This window comes from Taurulus bubalis (genome assembly GCF_910589615.1).
Source record: "Taurulus bubalis genome assembly, chromosome: 4".
NCBI classification, from domain to species: Eukaryota; Metazoa; Chordata; class Actinopteri; order Perciformes; family Cottidae; genus Taurulus; species Taurulus bubalis.
The window spans coordinates 26,036,514-26,055,638 of NC_136592.1; the positions used below are offsets into that span (position 1 = coordinate 26,036,514).

The 19,125-nt window shown below is 41.2% G+C and overlaps 2 protein-coding genes across 2 annotated transcripts; one reads left to right on the forward strand and one right to left on the reverse strand.

Annotated features, from left to right (window-relative positions):
• Positions 1-245: 245 nt before the first annotated feature.
• Positions 246-11,581, forward strand: zdhhc13 (zDHHC palmitoyltransferase 13; the record flags this gene model as incomplete). Its single annotated transcript, XM_079216870.1, has 17 exons — positions 246-269; positions 1,633-1,838; positions 3,806-3,928; positions 4,553-4,630; positions 5,195-5,339; positions 5,455-5,519; positions 5,781-5,943; positions 7,262-7,387; positions 7,472-7,605; positions 7,699-7,828; positions 8,231-8,350; positions 8,451-8,513; positions 8,606-8,699; positions 9,390-9,473; positions 9,561-9,718; positions 10,368-10,465; positions 11,407-11,581. The coding sequence occupies 17 exons, from the start codon at positions 246-248 to the stop codon at positions 11,543-11,545; spliced, it is 1,950 nt and encodes a 649-aa protein (XP_079072996.1). The 3' UTR covers positions 11,546-11,581.
• A 1,570-nt stretch (positions 11,582-13,151) lies between these two features.
• csrp3 (cysteine and glycine-rich protein 3 (cardiac LIM protein)) lies at positions 13,152-17,759 on the reverse strand. Its single transcript, XM_079216872.1, has 6 exons — positions 17,697-17,759; positions 17,072-17,183; positions 15,790-15,958; positions 14,820-14,949; positions 13,569-13,662; positions 13,152-13,417 (listed from the first exon to the last, which is right to left on the reverse strand). Exons 2-6 carry the CDS (start codon positions 17,181-17,183, stop codon positions 13,353-13,355), a joined length of 570 nt encoding a protein of 189 aa, XP_079072998.1. The 5' UTR covers positions 17,697-17,759; the 3' UTR covers positions 13,152-13,352.
• Positions 17,760-19,125: the final 1,366 nt, after the last annotated feature.

Sequence of the window (19,125 nt, forward strand, 5' to 3'; positions counted from 1 at the left end):
TGAAGGGGCAAAGTAGCCATATTTATATTAATCCCAAGTTAACAGATAAGTTGGTATTTATATTGCGTTTAAATAAGCTTCTAAATGCATTAATTTGCCTTCATGACATTCTTCACCATCAGCTATTTTCCGTATCTGTATCCTCGCGACTTTTATTTTGAAAAGACAAAACATCCGGAAGTTGTGCGTTGATTCTGTTCCGTCCGTCGGCGCCAGGAACGTTCGCTCCGTTCCTTCTTCACAAGATGGACTGGAACGAAGACGACAATGTGAGTCGTCTTCACGTCTTTATTACCTGCTTCTCGTAACGTCACCTGCGTTATTAGCCCACGCTCACCTCGTGCAGTTTGTCAAATAACGTCGCCGGTTTCTCCGCAGGTTGTTCGTATTTCTAGCTAGCTTTCCGTTCAACCGTGAACGTAGCTCTTGGTCGGTAAATTGCCGTGACGCGGAATAACCTGTCCGCGCTCACCGATATTGTCAGTGAGTCCGTTAGCTGCTAGGTCACCTGACGTTGAGCAGAGGCTAACTGCCAAATCTCACCTCATCCCCAACGGGCGGATTGAGCTCATTTTCTTCCGAGTTATTGATGCACAGACGTCCACGTGAGGAGGAGAAGTCTGGGTGACACGACGCGTTGTGTTTCCACATTTCTTTGCGACGTTGCTTATCTTATCGTCACGAAACTGCAATCCTCATCTTAACCGCTCAGCTCTGGGCTGTTTTTGTGTGTGTGATAGTCCTCATTTAAACCCACATGTGTTGGTTCCACATGTTCACTGAGTGGTTCGTGTCTGCCATATGTGAAGTAGAGCATCTGTCAGGCTCGTGGCAGCAGTCTGTCACAATATGACTATGAGCACAACGTTCAGGCTGACTTAACTTCCGGTTGATCCATCCCACAGTTGGAAACTTGCACTCTTGTACCTGTGTGGGGGTGGGGGTGGGGTGTCCCATTCCCCTGCTATAACTGTAGCTCTGATTAATTTGTCGTTGATTCATTATTATTTTGTATGTGAACCTTGGCTGCAGAACAAATTTCCGCTTGTAGTACAATAAAGATAACCTCGAGCCTCAATGGAGATGATCAACCAGGCTGCTGGCTGTGGTAAAGGAGAAGTCCAACCCACAATACTAATTTAACCCAATAAAACATCCGGGGCTGTAAAAAAAAAAAAAAGAAAGTCCACTGGAATTTGTAGAACCACCAAACAGAGCAACACCCATTATAGTCCGCATGTTAGTCTCATGCTGCTATTTGAATCTCTCAAAATTATATAAAATGTTTATTCCAGTCAGCTCTTTGGAAGCAGGCAAAATAGATGACATTGTCTTTTGCAGTATATTTAGTTATCTACAGACGGTAACAAACGTTATATTTATGATTCATTGATTATGTTTAGTCTGTAGATGTTTAATATTTAACTTGATTTAACCAATTTCACACAGCACTTAACAAATAGAAACTACAACTTTAACCTGAGGGCGGTCAGCCAGCTTTCATGCCTTCGAGGCCTCAGGAGTCCGATTGTGTCATCGGCCTAAATCAGGGAAGCCATGGTCCTCTGCCATTTCATTGTTTGAGACCACTTTTGACTAAATCTGTGTGTTCTCCTTGTGCACGTGTTGCAGGGTCACGGCCACATGCACGACGGCTGTCAACACGGACACGCTGGTCACTCCCACAGTCACGGGCCGAGAGCGGCGCCTCCCTTCGTGACGGCTTCTCACGGACAGTTCGTCAAAGGCGCGGATCTGGCGATGGACATCAGTCAGCAGCCGAAGAGACGGTCGCACATGGATGACAGCAGCAGTTGGGACATCGTGAAGGCAACACAGTAAGTGGTGAGACAGATAGCGGACAGTTTAACGTGGACTTCAAATTCATGCGGTGCCAGATTTGCGATAGAAGGCGTATAAGCAGCACAGATTTTAAATAGGTCATTTTTGGACAACTTGCCTGATTGCTTCTGTTTCTTTATTCATCAGACTTCTTTTCAGAGATTTTAATGAAAATAATTGCCCAAACTAGACTCTTCCTTTTAATGTTTAATTTATATGATAATAATAAAAAAGGGCCTTTTTCTAATATCCCTTTTGTATTTATATGTGTTGTTCAACCAATGACTTGACAGCCGTTGCATCAAGCTGTGTTGTGTGTCAGTGTTCAGGATCAAATTGTTTATTTGGCCTTAAACATTGAGTTTTGATATTATTATTATTACTCAAAACATAATATATAATTTATATTTGAACCCAACTCCAGATTCTCAAATAGTAGTTTATGTTTTTATTGCTGTTTTCTCTAGAAAAATACCCCTGTACAATTTATGTATAAGTTCAAATTCAACTGAGGCCTATATAGTGTTTTCACAATGGTGAACACACACACACACACGATTATGATTATTCTTTAGGAAGATTCAAATATATTCAAACTCTGGAGCGCAGAAGAAAGTACACACCTAGTTTCTTCACGGTGAATTTCCAGCACTGACAAATATTTGATCTATGTATTTGCATAGGAGTTACACAACAAAACTCAAGGAACGCACACAAGTTCTCAGAGTTCTGTGTTTATTTAGCAGGCAGACGGATGATGATTCCAGTTTTTGTGTCCAGTTTCAAAGCACTTAAGAAATAAATTGGTTGAAGTAAAGGCAGCGCAAAGCTCTCGGTGTGGAGATTAGCACTCAGCAGTACTTTCAGGAAACTGAGGTGCTAGCTGCTTTTGCTAACTGATAAGTGACGAAGAACGAAGGTCACTCTTCTTTAAAGACGTGGGAAAAAAATTAAGGAATATGCAGAGCCACTTCTATCTCACTATTCACCTCCCTGCCTGTCAGGTTATACATGCTCCAGATTCTTTTCGCACAGTCCGAAACTGATTAAATGAAGTTAATTTTCTACTTCAACCCACAGTTGGCAGTCAACTGTCTTATCAAGTGGCTTTCAGTTGAAAATGTGTGACTACTTTGTTCATTTCTTTTGGGGTTCTGTGTTTTATTGAGCTTTATTCTGGTAGTTATTATTATTAAAGCAACTACAAGGACCTTTCATTTTGTGTTGATTTTGGCGGGCCCTGTGGACCAAAGCTGTAATGTTTCCAAGAGCACTGCCTGCTTGTGGCATAAAGATCTCAATCTGGCTGCTTTTTGTTTTAGAAGCAAAGTTATTTCTAATAATAATAACAAAATACAGCTATTTGCAGATTTGCATGGCAATGTGATAATGTTGCTATGTATTATTAATAAATGCAATATGGCGATGTTGAAACAAAATAAAAGTTTTTGCCACCAACGTAGCGTAAATTCATATATTGATCTAACACCATGACTCTCAATATATTTCATAAATGAAATAGACATATTACACTAATTACATACCAGTGTTGAGGAAGAAAGACAATTCAAGATCTGTTGAATGTTGAATGACCGATGACAAAAGTTGACTCTTGTTTTCGCTCGCTCTGTTCGTCCCTTTTGACTTATTTTTGGTCTTCGCTCAATTATTTTCTTATTCTCTTTGCTGCTCCTACCTCATTTTAAGCCATAACCACAAAATACATCTTTAAAAAAAACAATCTTTAAAGACAAATCTCCCCGTGCTTCGTTTTAACTGGCGAACATACTTTGCCTGTGAAAACGTAAAAATTAGCTCTTCCGGTTTTGCGTGTTTTGGAGTCGGATCCCGGGGACATGCATTAAGAACAACTTCATAGAAATATGTTTCATGACCGTTTAAACAACTCCAGGTAGTAACTTGAATGTGTTTATTAAGGGTTTTCTCTCTGTGGTCCTCTCAGGTTTGGTATCCTTGAGCGCTGTAAGGAGCTGGTGGAAGCCGGATACGACGTCAAGCATCCGGACAAAGAGAACGTCACTCTGCTGCACTGGGCGGCCATCAACAACCGCTCAGAGGTGGCCAAGTAAGGCCTGCCGATAACATTTAAACTAATCATTTAAATGAAACATCATTTAGATATCGTATAAACATAGAAGCGTTCCACTGCAGGTTCCTCACCACAGTTCTTCCAACACACAGGCTGTCTGATCTGAGTAGTAGTAGCCAGTTTAGTTTGAGTGAAATTATGGAAAAACATAATGCTCTATACAGCATACTCAGTTAAATAAGATGCTTTTTGTTGAGACATACAGAGCCATTTGATCTTTTTATTTATTTATTATGTATTTAATGTGATGTTGTCTGTTTTCACATCAATATCAGCATCTAATTAACATAACATAGCATTTCAATTAGAATGACTTTATTCACAAAGTAAAGTAAATGGATTGATGTTGTCTGTTGAACATCATATCGAAAGCCAACAGCTTCAGGGCCGTCAGTCAGTCCTTCCTCAGGGACTTCACGTATTTTATTTCTCATTGTCGGAAGCGTCTGACATGAAGCACAGTGCTTTGAGCAATAAGAAACGTACCAGAAAAGAAACAACTGAACTGAAATACAACAAGCTCCCAAAACAAAATGTTCTGAACGGCTGACACAGATATTTGTTTTGATATTACATTTCTCTCTGTATCTTCCCTGACAGGTATTATATTTCCAAAGGGTCGACAGTGGACCAGCTTGGAGGAGACCTGAACTCGACTCCCCTTCACTGGGCCATAAGGTGACTGCATGACTATAAGGAGATTTTATTAAATCTTGGTTCAATTCTTTTTTTGTAATTTATCTGTCAAAAGAAATATTGAAATACAAATGTTAAAAACATATTCAGCAGCTTCAGGCTGCCCTTAGGAAACATTCTCAACAACGAGAAGGTAGTTGGTCTTTATGCTTGGTTAGAATTTAAATTAAAGACAAATAAATCTTCTATCACATGTACGTTGAACAGAACACAACTTTGCTTTAGTCGCAGCATTCCCAGTTCTCATTCATTTTAATTCTGGTTTTGAAATTTAAACCTCCATTGGCCACAGTAGGTGCATGCACATCTGAGCTGCTTTGCTTGGATTTGCAGATGCACCTTTTCCACTTATTTATCAGACACCACAGGTCACATTTTGACAGAACTGGGGGAGAATATGTTCTTCCGTAGTGTGTAGTTAAAAGGTTAAATACATAACTGTTGAACAAGTGCTTCCTTCAGGGTGACATGTTTACTTGTTTTGAGACTTTTGTTAGTTCAGTGCTTCCTCTATAAAATCTGTCTGTTTGCTTTGTCAATGATGAGGCAGGGCCACCTCCCCATGGTGATCCAGCTGATGAGATACGGAGCAGATCCCTCCATCGCAGACGGAGAAGGTTACCGCGCTCTCCATCTCGCCATCCTCTTCCAGCACATGGCCATAGCAGCTTATCTCATGGCTAAGGAACAGGTCTGACTCCAAGCACACTCCGTAACAGCTTTTTCCTTTGTTTACACTGTTTTAGAGGTCTTGATCACTTGCTGCAAGTTCATTTTTTCATGATAATTCTCTCATTTTCCTGCAGGAAGTCGATGGACCTGACTGCAACGGACAGACGCCGCTGATGTTAGCGGCCCAGAAGATTATTGGGTAAGCATTCCTAATGTTTTCCAGATCTGCTTTAAGCCTCTGGTTTCACAGTGAATGGAGGTCAGGTCTGTGATCACTTTTACATTTGCAGTACTGTAGGTTTGAATCTGAAAGTATCCTGCACATGTTGTCTGCCCACATGTTTACATGTGGGCAGGGGAAAATATGTGTGAGAAAAGCTGCCTGAAACACACAATTTCTTTAATGTTGATTTGTGTGTTTATTAAACAGTAAACATCACATGTTGTTCTTCCGTCTCAGGCCTGAACCCACAAATTTCTTAATCAAAAATAACGCTTCTGTGAATGCGGTGGACAAAGTGAACAGGAACACCCCGCTGCACTGCGCTGTGCTGGCAGGAAACGTAGACGCCGCCCACATCCTACTGGAGGCCGGCGCCAGTGTGGACGCAGAAAACATCAAAGTGAGTCTTATAGTGCAGGTTTCAGTCTGCTGACATATGACGACTCTCTGTCTTACGTTTTTTAATACTGGAATAATTATCTCAAAAGCATTTGAGTTATTTTTGACAATTGATGTGAGAGACCCAAAATAGATAAACTTAACGTGCCTCTTCACTCGGTGTGTTTGACTTATTGTTACTTCACTTGGATGTTTGACATTCTCTACGCAGAATGAAGTGTTTGCAGAGCTTGACACCAGAAGGCTGTTTTCACACCCATCTGCCAAAATCCCTTCAATCTTGTTGAGTGTAACACATATCACTCAGACGGCTACCTCCGGTTCTGAAAAGTGAAGCCAATTCTCAAGTGCCTTGAACTTGCATTCTCTGTGCTGGCCTACAGGAGACGACTCCTCCTCCGGTTGCAAAAAGAAGTCTGATGATATCAAAGTCTAATGCAATATGACCCTACTTCTGACGAGATTTATTACCTAGGTAAACATTGTGAACAGGAGTTTATGGTCTTCTTCAATACAGCTGTTGAGCTGTGATGTTAATTTAAAACATTATAGCCTCATTTAGAGTAAAATAGACCATAAGGCAGGGTATGCTTTAGGGCGTGGCTGCCTTGTGATTGACAGGCCACTACCGTACCATTCAATCCAGTTTATTTTGTATAGCCCAACATCACAAATGCAAGTTTGCCTCGGAGGGCTTTACAATCTGTACACATGACATCCCTGTCCCGGGACCTCACATCGGATCACGAAAAACTCCCCCAATAAAGATAGTAAAAACCCTTTCACAGGGAAAAAAGGTAAGAAACCTGAGGGAGAGCAACAGAGGAGGATCCCTCTCCCCGGATGGACAGAAGCAATAGATATCATGTGGCCAGAATTAATAACGTAACGGAGTTACAGCACATTCAAATGAATGTGACAGAAATTATTCATATAATGAGTAGTATGCATGGTCCATGATCCAGATAGCCACGACCCATAAGCACACCTCTACGTCACTGGCCAAATAAGGTCTCTTCCATTCACTGGTTGCAAACCAATGGGCGATATCACGGTGACTACATCCACTTCTTATACAGTCTATAGAATCACTACTAGTTTGGCGCTGATCTTGGCTTTGAGTGCAACTTAAATGGGAGTGACATGGAAACTTGAAACACTGAAAAAGGGCTTTACAGGAGACATCTTGTGTGCAGCAGTTTAGTTACTCGCAGCGTGAACGGTCCATTTAGAAGCAGCACTATTGTAAACGGCTCACATTTTGAATAGTCAGTAAACGACTTCCTGTCTTCATGGTGTGTGTAATGCTTCCTCCTCAGGGTCACACGCCCATCGACTTGGCCCACCAGGTGAACAGCCCGCTGCTCGTCCACATGCTCAACCACGTCAAACAGGAGAGGATTCGCTCCAACTCGCGCTGCCTGCGGATCTTCAACAGATACAGGGTACACACGGACTAAAGACCACACACCTGCCACCTCAAATAGCACTAATATATATAATAACCCGAATCTCTTTGTATTTTCCAGGTCTTTCTGCAGTTTCTGCTCTGCACTGCCATGTTTGGAAGTGTGGGCGCCATAGTCGAGCTGAAGTCTGAGTCGTGGTTGCTCAAAGGGATCCTGCTGGCATGTGTGATGGGTGTGATCAATCTGGCCTCCAGGTGAGGAAACGTGTCCACTGAACTGTTCGCTGAGTTAAATGTAGAAGTTGCACATGTTGTTTGTCATCGAATAAGACATGTTTGTGTCAACAGGAACTTCCCGAGCCCAGCCTTTCAGACTCTCCTCCCAGCTTCAGCTCTCATGGCTTCAGTGTTCTGGATGCTCGTCACCTGGTTCCTCTGGTTCCTGCCAGATATCCTTTCTTTGAAGAAAACAACAAACGTAAAACAGTTAAAAAAATGAAATTTGTGATGTTGGATTTAAACTAGTGCAGGAAAGCATTCACTGTGATCAGTGTTAACATTGCCCTTCTCTCTCTATCTCGTCTAATTCAATGCAGTTCAATTCAATGTGGTTTTGTTGGCATGAAAATTTTAGAAGAACGTTCTCTCTTTCTTTCTCTCACGCCAAGACGAGTGGCTGTCGTCGGAAATCAAACAATGTTTATAGAATTCTGTAACCTCTTACATTTAAAAAAAAAAGCTTCTCAACACCCATTGTGATTAATAGCCTTTAAACTAAAAGGCAGTTTTTCCTTCATTCCTTAATTCTAATATTTGATGTTTAGTCACTTCGATCAAGCTGATGAATGAAGCGTTTCTTAACCTTTGACCCCCACATGAGTCCAGCGCCACAGTTCAGGTCTTGTTCATTCTGAATGCCACTGCTCTGCTCTACTATTACCTCCGCACCTGCAGGACCGACCCCGGCTTCGTCAAGGCAACCGAAGAAGAAAAGAAAATGGTGAGAGCGAGGCATTAAAAATTGGACACTGAAAAATATAATCCAACATGTAGATGTTTTGTGACGGAGAAACTGAGTTTTGTTTTGTTCGTGTGTTCAGAATGTGTTGGTGTTGGCTGAAGCCGGCTGTCTGGACCCCAGAATATTCTGCACTTCCTGCATGGTGAGTTTCTGAGCGCAAAACCTTCACTTTACTAAGACGCCGTTCCATGAACACGGACAGTGACGACCTGTTTTACATCGCCTCGTACACAGATAAAGAAACCAATGAGAACCAACCACTGCTTCCACTGTGACGCCTGCGTGGCGAAGCAGGATCACCACTCCGTCTGGACCAACGGCTGCATCGGTACGAGTGAACCGGGATCGCGGCTGCCAGGATATACAATTAAATATGTGTTTCTAGTTGGAGAGCACGTCCATGAACACTCCTCAAAATTAGCTATTTTTAGGACTGAGAGGTTTCATCAAAATCCACAGAATTGTGAGACTTTGCCAAGAGGACAAACTTTGTGTGTCAGATTATCTTCATTTAAATTAAGTAGCTTTTGGGGAAATAAATTGCCCTCTTTCACAATCTTAAAAATCCGTAATAAAAACAATAATTTGTTCCTCGTCCAACTGTAGATTTAATCATTAATCATCGTGTACAGGTCTTTAAGACATTCTGCTAAGGTAACTAAGACTATATATATATATATATATATATATATATATATATATATATATATATATATATATATATATATTTGTATGTTTGTGAAAGGAAAATCTAGTTTTGTTTTTTTTATTCATTCAAGACGAGTACTTTGCTTTGACATATAAATGTGTGTGTAGGAAATAAGGACAAAAGACATAATAACACAAACATTACAAAAAAGACCACCATGGATGAACTGTGTTCATATTATTATTATTATTAGTGAGTATAAATTTAAAATTACAACAAATCGATAACTCAATCATTATTATGTTATTACAGTTGGCCTGTCGGCTCCCTCAGAAGTCCTTTTGACTCAAATATGTTCTTGTGTTCCAGGTGCGAGGAACCATCACTACTTCATCCTCTTTCTGCTCTCCCTCGTGCTGATGGGAGCCTGGATGTTCTACGGTTGCCTCACATGTGAGTGGCTTGACATTCAGTGTAACAACAGTATCCGACACAGTTTTTACACTCCCGCCTGTGCCGTGTGTTTATGCTTGTCTTCAGACTGGTCGACTCACTGCACGCTGCATTACGAGGAGCAGGGCGTGTGGGGCGTGGTCTCTGCCCTGGTCAGCTGCTCGCCATGGCTGCTCGGCATCTTCCTGCTGGCCTTCTATCACACCTGCTGGTCCGGCTTTGTCCTGCTGCTGCAGCTCTACCAGGTGACTGGTGAACATCCTATGAACTGTGTTCTTTGTCTTCAAAACTAGAAGAGAGACCGCAGAATGATCTGCCTACGAAAATTAAATACACCGTGAAAAAAAAAATATTGTAGTCTAAAAAAATGCCTTTATCATTTTTGCAAATGTTAAATTATACTTTTTACATTCTTTAATTGAAAGTATGAAACATCCATAATAATAATATGAGAACACTATATATATATATATATATATATATATATATATATATATATATATATATATATATATATATATATTAAAATGTGTATTATAAATTAATTAATATAGTACAAAAAACAGCTTATATATAAACTTTTTTATTTTATTTTTTTATCTTTATTTATATATATATATATATATATATATATATATATATATATATATATATAACTGTTTTTTGCAGTCAGCATTAGACATGGTTTCTTATTTCTGTAATGACTTTTCATCTCTTTAAGTATCAAATCCTGGAAATATACCAACTTAGGCTTGGCTTTGATGTGGCAAGAGGCCAAACCTCTGCATTACAACTCATTGTGTGTTCCCGGTCCACTGACCGGCTGTGTTTACACGCGCAGTGAGCGTCTTCTCTGTCCGTGTGGTGACGTTTGTCCCTTTTGTGCCGGAGCAGATTGCCTTCCTGGGACTGACCACAGTAGAGCGGACGAATCTGACGCTGCACCAGAAGAAACTCCGACAATCCGGCTCCCTCAGGCAGAATCCATACAAGTGAGTTGATATTAATGATGACATTGAGTGCACTACTTTTGAATATTCCCTATTTTATAGTGTTTGGCCTCTCTTTTGCACATCCCAATCTTTTAATACTAACGTTGTTTATACATTTAATTGCAGCTTTATAATGCCATATGCTTTATTTCAGTTGGTAAACAATTTTAGATCGGTATTTGACAACAGAGGATTAATGTTCAGTTAATAGCTGTGTTGTAATTATGATGCATGCTTTTCAGTCATGGACATCTGTTTGTACTCCTTATTAATTATTGATGCCATGTCTCTGTGGAAATAGAATCGGGAACTAAATCAAATTGAACATGTGTGAGCTGCTTTGCTATCGTCGAATGTGGAAATACATGCTGAAAATATATCGTATTACCACTTTTTCTCAGCATATCTCAATACGCAACTACATGATATGACAAAAGCAATGGCTGTAATTTAACATTTAATCTGGACTTGAGTAACATGAAACATGAGCTACTTTTCAGACATTTTCAAATTGCATTCTGCATTAAATCATCCATTTGGCTAAAAGAATAATTATACATATGGCAACCCCTGTTCTGTGATTATTATTCATAAAATAAATGTTGTGCCCTTAATTTATGCCCTTCTTACATTACCTTTGTCTCAATAAGATTACAATAATAGTTTTTTCCCCTATATCCTCATACTAAAATAAACTGGAATCCACATTTTAAAGCTCTTTTTTTTCTTAAAATAAAAAAAAGAATTCAGTTGAGCTTCTACAGGTAAAGAAATCTTAGTTTGAGGCAAGCAAACACACCAACAATGAATTCCCACATCTAAAAAAAATGGCACCTGGTCAACCATATCCAACACCCCAAAGGCCTATTATGCCAAAAGGTGTGAGTGCATTTGTCAATCGGCTCTGACTGATGTGCCTCTCCTGTCTCGTCTCTCGGCAGTTTGGGCGTCGTGAGGAACCTGCTGTCCTTTTTCCATCTGCGTTGCTGCGGCCTCTTCAAACCGGCCGTCATCGACTGGACGCAGCAGTTCCCACCCGGCCGCGACCAGCAGGCGTTCGGACACACCGACATGGTCTGACCGGCGCGCCTCCCTCTCGCTCAGGGTCAAAGGTCAGACTCTCGGTTGTGGACCAAAAGCACAAAGTGTATTTATTTATTTTTTTACCGGTTTTGCTCCTTGTGAAGAGAGACCACGATACTTGGAGTTGGAGGGAGAAAACACAAAGCATTGTGTAGATATATCGTTTGATTCAGTTGCTCTTTGTACAGACTGCTGCTGCCTTATTACTACTTACTTGACCAATGTAAGTGGAATGGAAATCACAAATGTTTTACTTTACAAATGTTTTACTTTGGCCGAGGTTACCAAACCTCTAAGGGCCTAAATTGTAATTGAAGTTTTGAGATGTTTTTTTATGAACACATCAAGCCTATTTTTTATTATCTGTTCTCGGGGGGGAAAAGGGATCTTTGTACATGTTAACAGTTGGCTTTATGACTTTTGTAAGAGTTGCATGTGTTTAATAATGAATGACCACTGTAGTACTTCATTAAAGCAATGTTGTGCCTGTCCTTTTAACTGGCTCTGTCTGCGTACAGGAGGTGGGAACAGAAACCCTGTCAGTCATTGTGGTGAGTCTGGTCATTGTGGTGACTCATTTTTGGAGCCTCGGTTTGAAGTCTTGTGAAGCGACCATGTTATTTTTGACACGTGTCGCTATTAATGAGCCTATAAACAATGAGACAAATCACTTTGAGTTCAATTAAAAGGGAGTCTGTTAAGGCAGCCATTGTGATCTAAGCGTCTGCAGGTTTAAACCTATAAACAAAAGAAATCTGTGGTGGACTAACTTTGGACTAAATGGACCATTTTGTCGACCACTTTGTATCTTGTGTTCACCAGAGATCTCGTGCTCGGACGTTTCTTGGAAATAAGTCATTCAGCATGAAAAAAAAAAAGCAGTAAAAAAAAAATACTTTTAAAACCAAAACGACCACTTTACCTGTGGAAGGGTTTTTACTATCTTTATTTGGGGTGTTCTTCCTGATCCGATGTGAGGTCCCGGGACAGAGATGTTATGTGTACAGATTGTAAAGCCCTCTGAGGCAAATTTTGTATTTGTGGTTTTGGGCTATACAAAATGAACTGAATTGAACCCAATCGACTAAGAGGGGGCCGTCTTAAAAGGCACAATAATAGTTTACTGAGTGAAGTCATCTTTCGGAGTGACTATGTTCTCACCTCTTCTAATTTAATGGTTTTATTTTTAGTTTGACAAAACACCTCTAATCCCATATTGCGTGTCTCGGCTGCTCACACGTAATTGTTTGGGAGATGTGAACTCATTCTGTTTGTTAATCACTTGTTGCCTGGATTGCTCTAATTAATTGTTGCACATTATTATTTATGAATGCAAATCAGATTCTATTAATAATTTAACCTGAACACGATGAGGCACTGCTAATTGTCTTCTCACAGCCGGAGGTAACAAATGAATGCACAGACTTATCAGCAGGGTTGGGCAAGTTGTAATCATTAAAACTATAATCAGTAATGCAAACAAAATATGTTCTGCATGCAAGTGAAAGCTCTGTTTCCTCTTTCCCTTTATGTATGAACACAATGTCATTTTTCATGAATAAACATCATTCAAGATGCATTTTAAGGTACCAAAATAGGTTTATTTTGAATTCACAATGAACCTGTAATTTTTTTCCCTTTTTTGTTTTTACACTGCTGTCATTTCATCTGACCAGGATTGTGATGCCCAATATGGCATCCGTCGTCGATTACAAACATCCTGCAGTGTAAAGGTGAGCGATTTAAAAAAAGCGTCCGTGTAAACACAGTGAACGTGAGTTTAAAACCAAAGCGTTTCCTGTCGTTACTCCAACATGGCGGCGTTCCCCAGTCCAAACCCCTTTGGCCCGAAGTGTTTGGCGTAGCAAACTGCAAAGAAAGTAAAAGAAATGTGACAACAATTAGGTAAAAATAAACTCTGTGTGTGTTGTACTGCTGTATTTCCATATTCATGACCAACATTTAATTTCCAAGTGCAGTGAAGGAAGGACCGTACAAGTCTGTCTGTCTGTCTGTTTACCTTTACAGTACAGCTCTCCATCCTTGTCTGTCACGGTGGTCGACTCCAGGCTTTTTCCACACAGGGCGCAGCGGAAACAGGTTCTATGCCAGGGCTACACACACACAAGTATTAAGACATTAATAAAGACAAATAATGCTAAATCTAGCATTCAAACAGAAAGTCCCAGAAGAAGAAAGAAAAACACGAGCAATCACAAATGATTACCGGTGTATGAGAGTGACGCTTTGTTTGTGGCCCAGCTGTGTCACCATGCAGAGAGGAGCCAGAATGATAGCTAATGTAGACAATCAGTCTTCTCTGTTGGGAGCAAAACTATTTACTTGTCCACCAACTGGATTGAAAATGCAACACAATTTATGTGTTTTTAATAGTGGTAATGAATCATGGCTAATATACACCTGTACTTTGTGGATGAATCTGTTGCTACTGCAATACTTTAGTCTCCGCACAGAGCATCTGGTCCTCGTGCATAAATAAGTGTGATAATTCTAAATCCACTGACGTCCATATCAAATTAAATGAAGCAAACTAAACATTGTTTGGGCTTCAATTGAAGCAAACAGGAGACGGAGTGAGATGTCATGTGACCATATCTTTACAGGAAAAGGTCCCGGCAGGTTTTTCGTCGTCTTTTTTTGTGGTATCTTCATGTTTGTCTCTGAACAGTTTTGGGGGCCATAATTATTTTTGTTATTGTATTCATACATGTGAATATAGCCTGTGATCGCACACAGCTGTTGCTAAACCCTGCGCTCCTCGACCAGAATTCGCCTCCCTGGCCGGCGGTCTTTGCAGCTGCTTGTCGCCGGCACTCAGCCAGCTCTTCACTCAGCCCGTCAGCCTGTGGGACTACATGAGGCCTCGCGCTCCTCCAGTCTCTGCTCGACGAGAGAGACTTCGCCACAGAGAGAAAGAGTTTAGTGTGTCGCTATATTTGGGGGAAAGCTTTGAAGAGATTGTTTCTGCCCTTGGGACCTACTTTTCTGCCACTGTTACACACCCATAGAAAGGCAATATTTCTCTGGTTGTAGCACTTTTTTGGGCTCTAAGAGCACCTTGGTGGAAACGTTGAAGACGGGGGAAAAGACTGATAATTGAGAGATAAGAGGTTTGATTTCAGATTATCAGTCTGCTGAGTCAACAGGAAAGCGACTTCACATTAAATGGTGGTGTGTATACAATTGTGTGGTAATACAAAGTACAATAGACCAAATGCAATCTTAATGAAACCACCCTAGTGTCCCTTACCTTCCCTGCTCCCATCACCTTCTCAGCTGCGAAGACGGCTTTGGAGCAGCGAGGGCAGCGGTCTGAGCATCCGAACTTTGGGGAAGCTGTAGCTTCATTAGAGCTTGAGGAACCTGGTCGTGGTTTAGGGCTACGGGGAAAGAAAAGAAAAAGATCTTGATAAATAATAATGTAATAAATCAATACATTTTTATTTATAGAGCAACTTTCATACAAATCAATAAAATGCAATTCACAGTGCTTCACTAATTACCACGGAAACAAGACGAAAATGGAGAGAAGATGAGACTAGTGCACGCCAAATGAAGGAAAGAAAAATACTCAAATAAAATACAACACTTAATACATTGATCATGGTAAAACAGTAAAAGATAAATAAATAAAAATTACTATAAATAATAGAAGCATAGCGTGAAAATAAAAAACTGAATTCATATTAATAACAAGAAGAAATGATAGAAACCATAAAATTATTAAATGTCACAAATGTCGGACTGAATGGACGGAATTGTGGTTTCTGTTTAAAAATGTCAATCATAATGGAGCCTAATGGCTAAAAGCAGCAACACCAAATGTTTGTATCAGTCAGTTTGCTTTTATGTATTCATTATTTTTGTAATAACAACCTCCCAGAATTTCACTCATGCCAGAGTAGAAATCTCTCTGTAAGGGCAGTAACGCATCATGGGACACTTTATATTTATATCCTGCTGTGTCTTCTTTTTTTCTTTTTATTGTAGAACCACAAACATTGTTAAAGTTAAAGACGTGTTTCTGCAGCTGTGTTGAGATGAACGTTCATCATACTGGAGGAAGGACGGCGGGATTAAACTAGTTTGAATGCCAGTAATTAAAGGTTCGGTTCACCTCGATCACCTAAAATGATATATATATTAAATCCTCCGCTCATAAAACTACCTCTATGGCTCCAGGCCACTATCGAGGTAACTGAGCCGACTTGAGCACCTACTCTTGAGGCTTCAGGACCCCGCGTCGAGGAGGGTCAGAGTTCAGAGCTCCGGCTCCTTGCCCGAATCCGTATCCTTTCGGTCCGTAGTTCTTGCCGTAGCAAGACTTGCAGTAAATCTCAGACTCGTGCGCCGCAACCGTGGTGCTGTCCAGCCCTTTTCTGCAGCCCACTGTGGTAAAGAAACATAAATATTTGACACATTTCAACCGGCTGTTGGTCAAGTGAAATTAATTCAATTTTGCCCAGACTGGGGAGTGACATGGTGGAGTGATGGAGGCTAAATAAAGCTCCCACGTAGCCCGTTTTATCCGTCAACAGCCAGATGTCTTGTGTTTCTATTTGCAGGAAGAGAAGAGAGTGCGAGGTGAATGTTGGAGAAAAGACGAACACTTAGCGTGATGGTTTAGCTCATCGCGGAGGCCTTTTGGGGACTCGCGCCCAACCAGCTGGAGCGGGTCTGTGCTCCAGCTGAGAGCAGTAAACCGTCCCGGATTAGACCTACCAGAACATGTCGTTACATGGGAAAAAAGAAAAGGGGGCAAAAAAAAAACTAAAAAGGGGCTGTTTTTTTAAGAGAAAATAGGAGAAATAGCTGAGAGAGTGGTCAGTGCTCGTTGAACTGTAAACATTAAAGAGCTGCAGCAGGAAGAATAGAGGACGTGCAAAGAGAACTAAAGAATGAAGGATGGAGGAAATGAAGGAAGGAGAAATCGATGGAGGGAATAGGAAGCAAGAAAGAACTTACAGAGTGAAGGATGGAGGAAATGAATGAAGGAAGGAAGAATCGATAGAGAGAATAGAAAGCAAGAAAGAATGTAAAGAATGAAGGAAGGAGGGAGCAAAGACCAAAAGCAAGGAGGAAACGAAGGAAAGAGGCTGCAAAGAACAAAAGCAAGGAAGAAACGATGCAAGGAAGAATCAATAGAGGGAATAGGAAGCAAGAAAGAACGTAAAGAATGAAGGAAGGAGGGAGCAAAGACCAAAAGCAAGGAGGACACGAAGGAAGGAGGCTACTGGAAAAACACGGGAAAGAGATAAAGAAAGAAACGGGTAAAGGGATAAGGAAGAAAATAAAAGTACTAAAAGTAAAACAAAAACTGGACTCTTTACTACAAAAGAATACAGATAGATAGTTGCGTGGTTCTTCTGTCAGTTCAGCACCCAACAAGGTGTCAACAAGGCAGCGGAGGGACTTTGTGAAGCAGCTCTTTCTGATCCGCCATGGCACCCCTCTGTGCCGCCTCAGGGAGGAGAGGAAAGAGGAAAAAAGCCGCGTGCTCACTGCAGAGGAAGCATGTCTTGTGGAAGCTCCTCCCGTTGCACTGGATCTCCTCTGCGTGGTACACCGTCTTCTCGCAGGCCGCGCACTTGGTGCCTCCTCCCCAGTTTGGCATCTTACAGAAACAAAAGAGCAAACTCCAACAAATGACTTTTTTTTATCAGTCCCTGCTGACAACATCTTCCATAATAGTCTTTTTGAGTCTATCGTAGGAGGAAACGAAGGAAGGAGGGATCGATAGAGGGAATAGGAAGAAAGAAAGAACGTAAAGAATGAAGGTAGGAGGAAACGAAAGAAGGCGAAATCGATAGAGGGAATAGAAAGAAAGAAAGAACTAAAGAATGAAGGTAGGAGGAAACGAAGGAAGGAGGAATCGATAGAGGGAATAGGAAGAAAGAAAGAACATAAAGAAGGAAGGAAGGAGGGAGCAAAGACCAAAAGCAAGGAGGAACGCGCCAGCGTGTAGATGTGGCTGTGCCTGACGTTTAGGGTTAATGTAAAAAAGTCTGATAAAAATATCGTAATTCAACTTATAAAACTACAATAAGTCATCATAAATCACCCTGTGATGTAATAAAACGCTCAACTACAGACAGGAAGCTTCCCTACAACAGAAACGAGTCCTTACCTTGAATCCTAGCGTGTGTGCTCTGGTCCGGCCGTGGCAGTGAACTCTCCCCGGGCGGCTTAAATACCGTCCATCTCGCCATCGCCACGGTCCACCAGTGACGCCTCAATGAAAATATCCCGGCTAAAAATAACTTGTGACAGAGCAGAGCCCTCTGACCCTTTTATAATCACAGGCTGAAAGGGGCCCGAACAACAGCCACCGCGACATTTGTTCTGGACTGAGCCGTCCACATGGTATGTTGGAGGATTATGGACGTAAACGATGGGAGCCCAAAGCATGCAACTGACAACTGCACATCTGAATGTGAAGCCATTTGTGAGCTACAGCGACTCTGTGATGCTCATCCGGAAAATGTTAAAGTTCGGCCTGCAGGTGGACCCCGGGAGGAGGGGCCATGTCATTATTTAAACAGAACCATAGCAGTCATTCCCAAAGACTGGGTCGGGACCCACAGGGGAGTCGCAAGAGGTTTTATTAAGGTCCCCGAATACTGTTTTTCTTTTACATCCGCAGTACAACCGTGAGCCACACGAGGGAGCCTGGCTGTTCGTATCGCCCTGGTGACGTCACCTATTGGTTTGTGGACTGCCGTTTGGAAGTTTCGGCGATTTCGCGGATGTCAACATGTTGTTTTTGCGCAAGTAATTATCTCATTTAACATATTTGGAATGAGGGGTGACGTAGAGACGCCGTATAGCGGCTCTGGTAGCGGCGGCGACCTGTCAATCACAGTAAGCATACTCCTCTTTATCATCTATTTGACTCTAAATGAACCATTATTTACTAAATGAACATCATGCTGCATTGAAGAAAACTTGAAATTAGCAACTGAGACCATAAACTCATGTTTAGAATATTTACTAAGAGAGTAAATCATTCAGAAGTCATTTTTTCATAGACTTCAATACAATCAGACTTCTTTTTTGCAACCGGAGGAGTTGCCCCCTGCTGGTCAGTAGAGAGAATGCATGTTTTGAGACACTTCAGGTTGACGCCTGGTAATAATGATTGAAGCCTCCTTATGACATTAAATCTAATCTGAATCTAAACTTCTGTTTGTTTTACTGATGAGGGGGGAAAAAAATTGTTGACTCCACCCTAATGCACATTTAAAAAGCGGGTCCCCAGAAGAACAAGAAAGTTTGAGAAACATTGATCTTTATGGTGGCCATTTTAAGATATTTCATGCCACATTCAAAACATATAGGCAGCCAGATGGGAAAATCAGCTGGTTACACGAACATCTCCGATTATTTCAGGGATTCAAACAGAATGACTGAGGTGAAGATATGGGAGCCGTCTGACAGCTTTCACCCACTCAACTAGCGACTCCCAGTGAAACTGGAGAGTTCAGACTCGAGGCTTAAAGGGAGCTCTTTAGTCATCGTCTCCCGTCAGCTGCCGAGTCACAAAGAGACAATAGAAA

Bases quoted from the DNA above. Each gene is read 5' to 3' on its own strand.
- csrp3 (XM_079216872.1), bottom strand. From the start codon at position 17,183: ATGCCAAACTGGGGAGGAGGCACCAAGTGCGCGGCCTGCGAGAAGACG. The intron at 15,959-17,071 runs GTGAGCACGCGG...TCTTTACCACAG, and splicing joins CAAGACATGCTTCCTCTGCA to TGGGCTGCAGAAAAGGGCTG. The intron at 13,663-14,819 runs GTAAGGGACACT...GTGTGTGTGTAG, and splicing joins AGGTGATGGGAGCAGGGAAG to CCCTGGCATAGAACCTGTTT.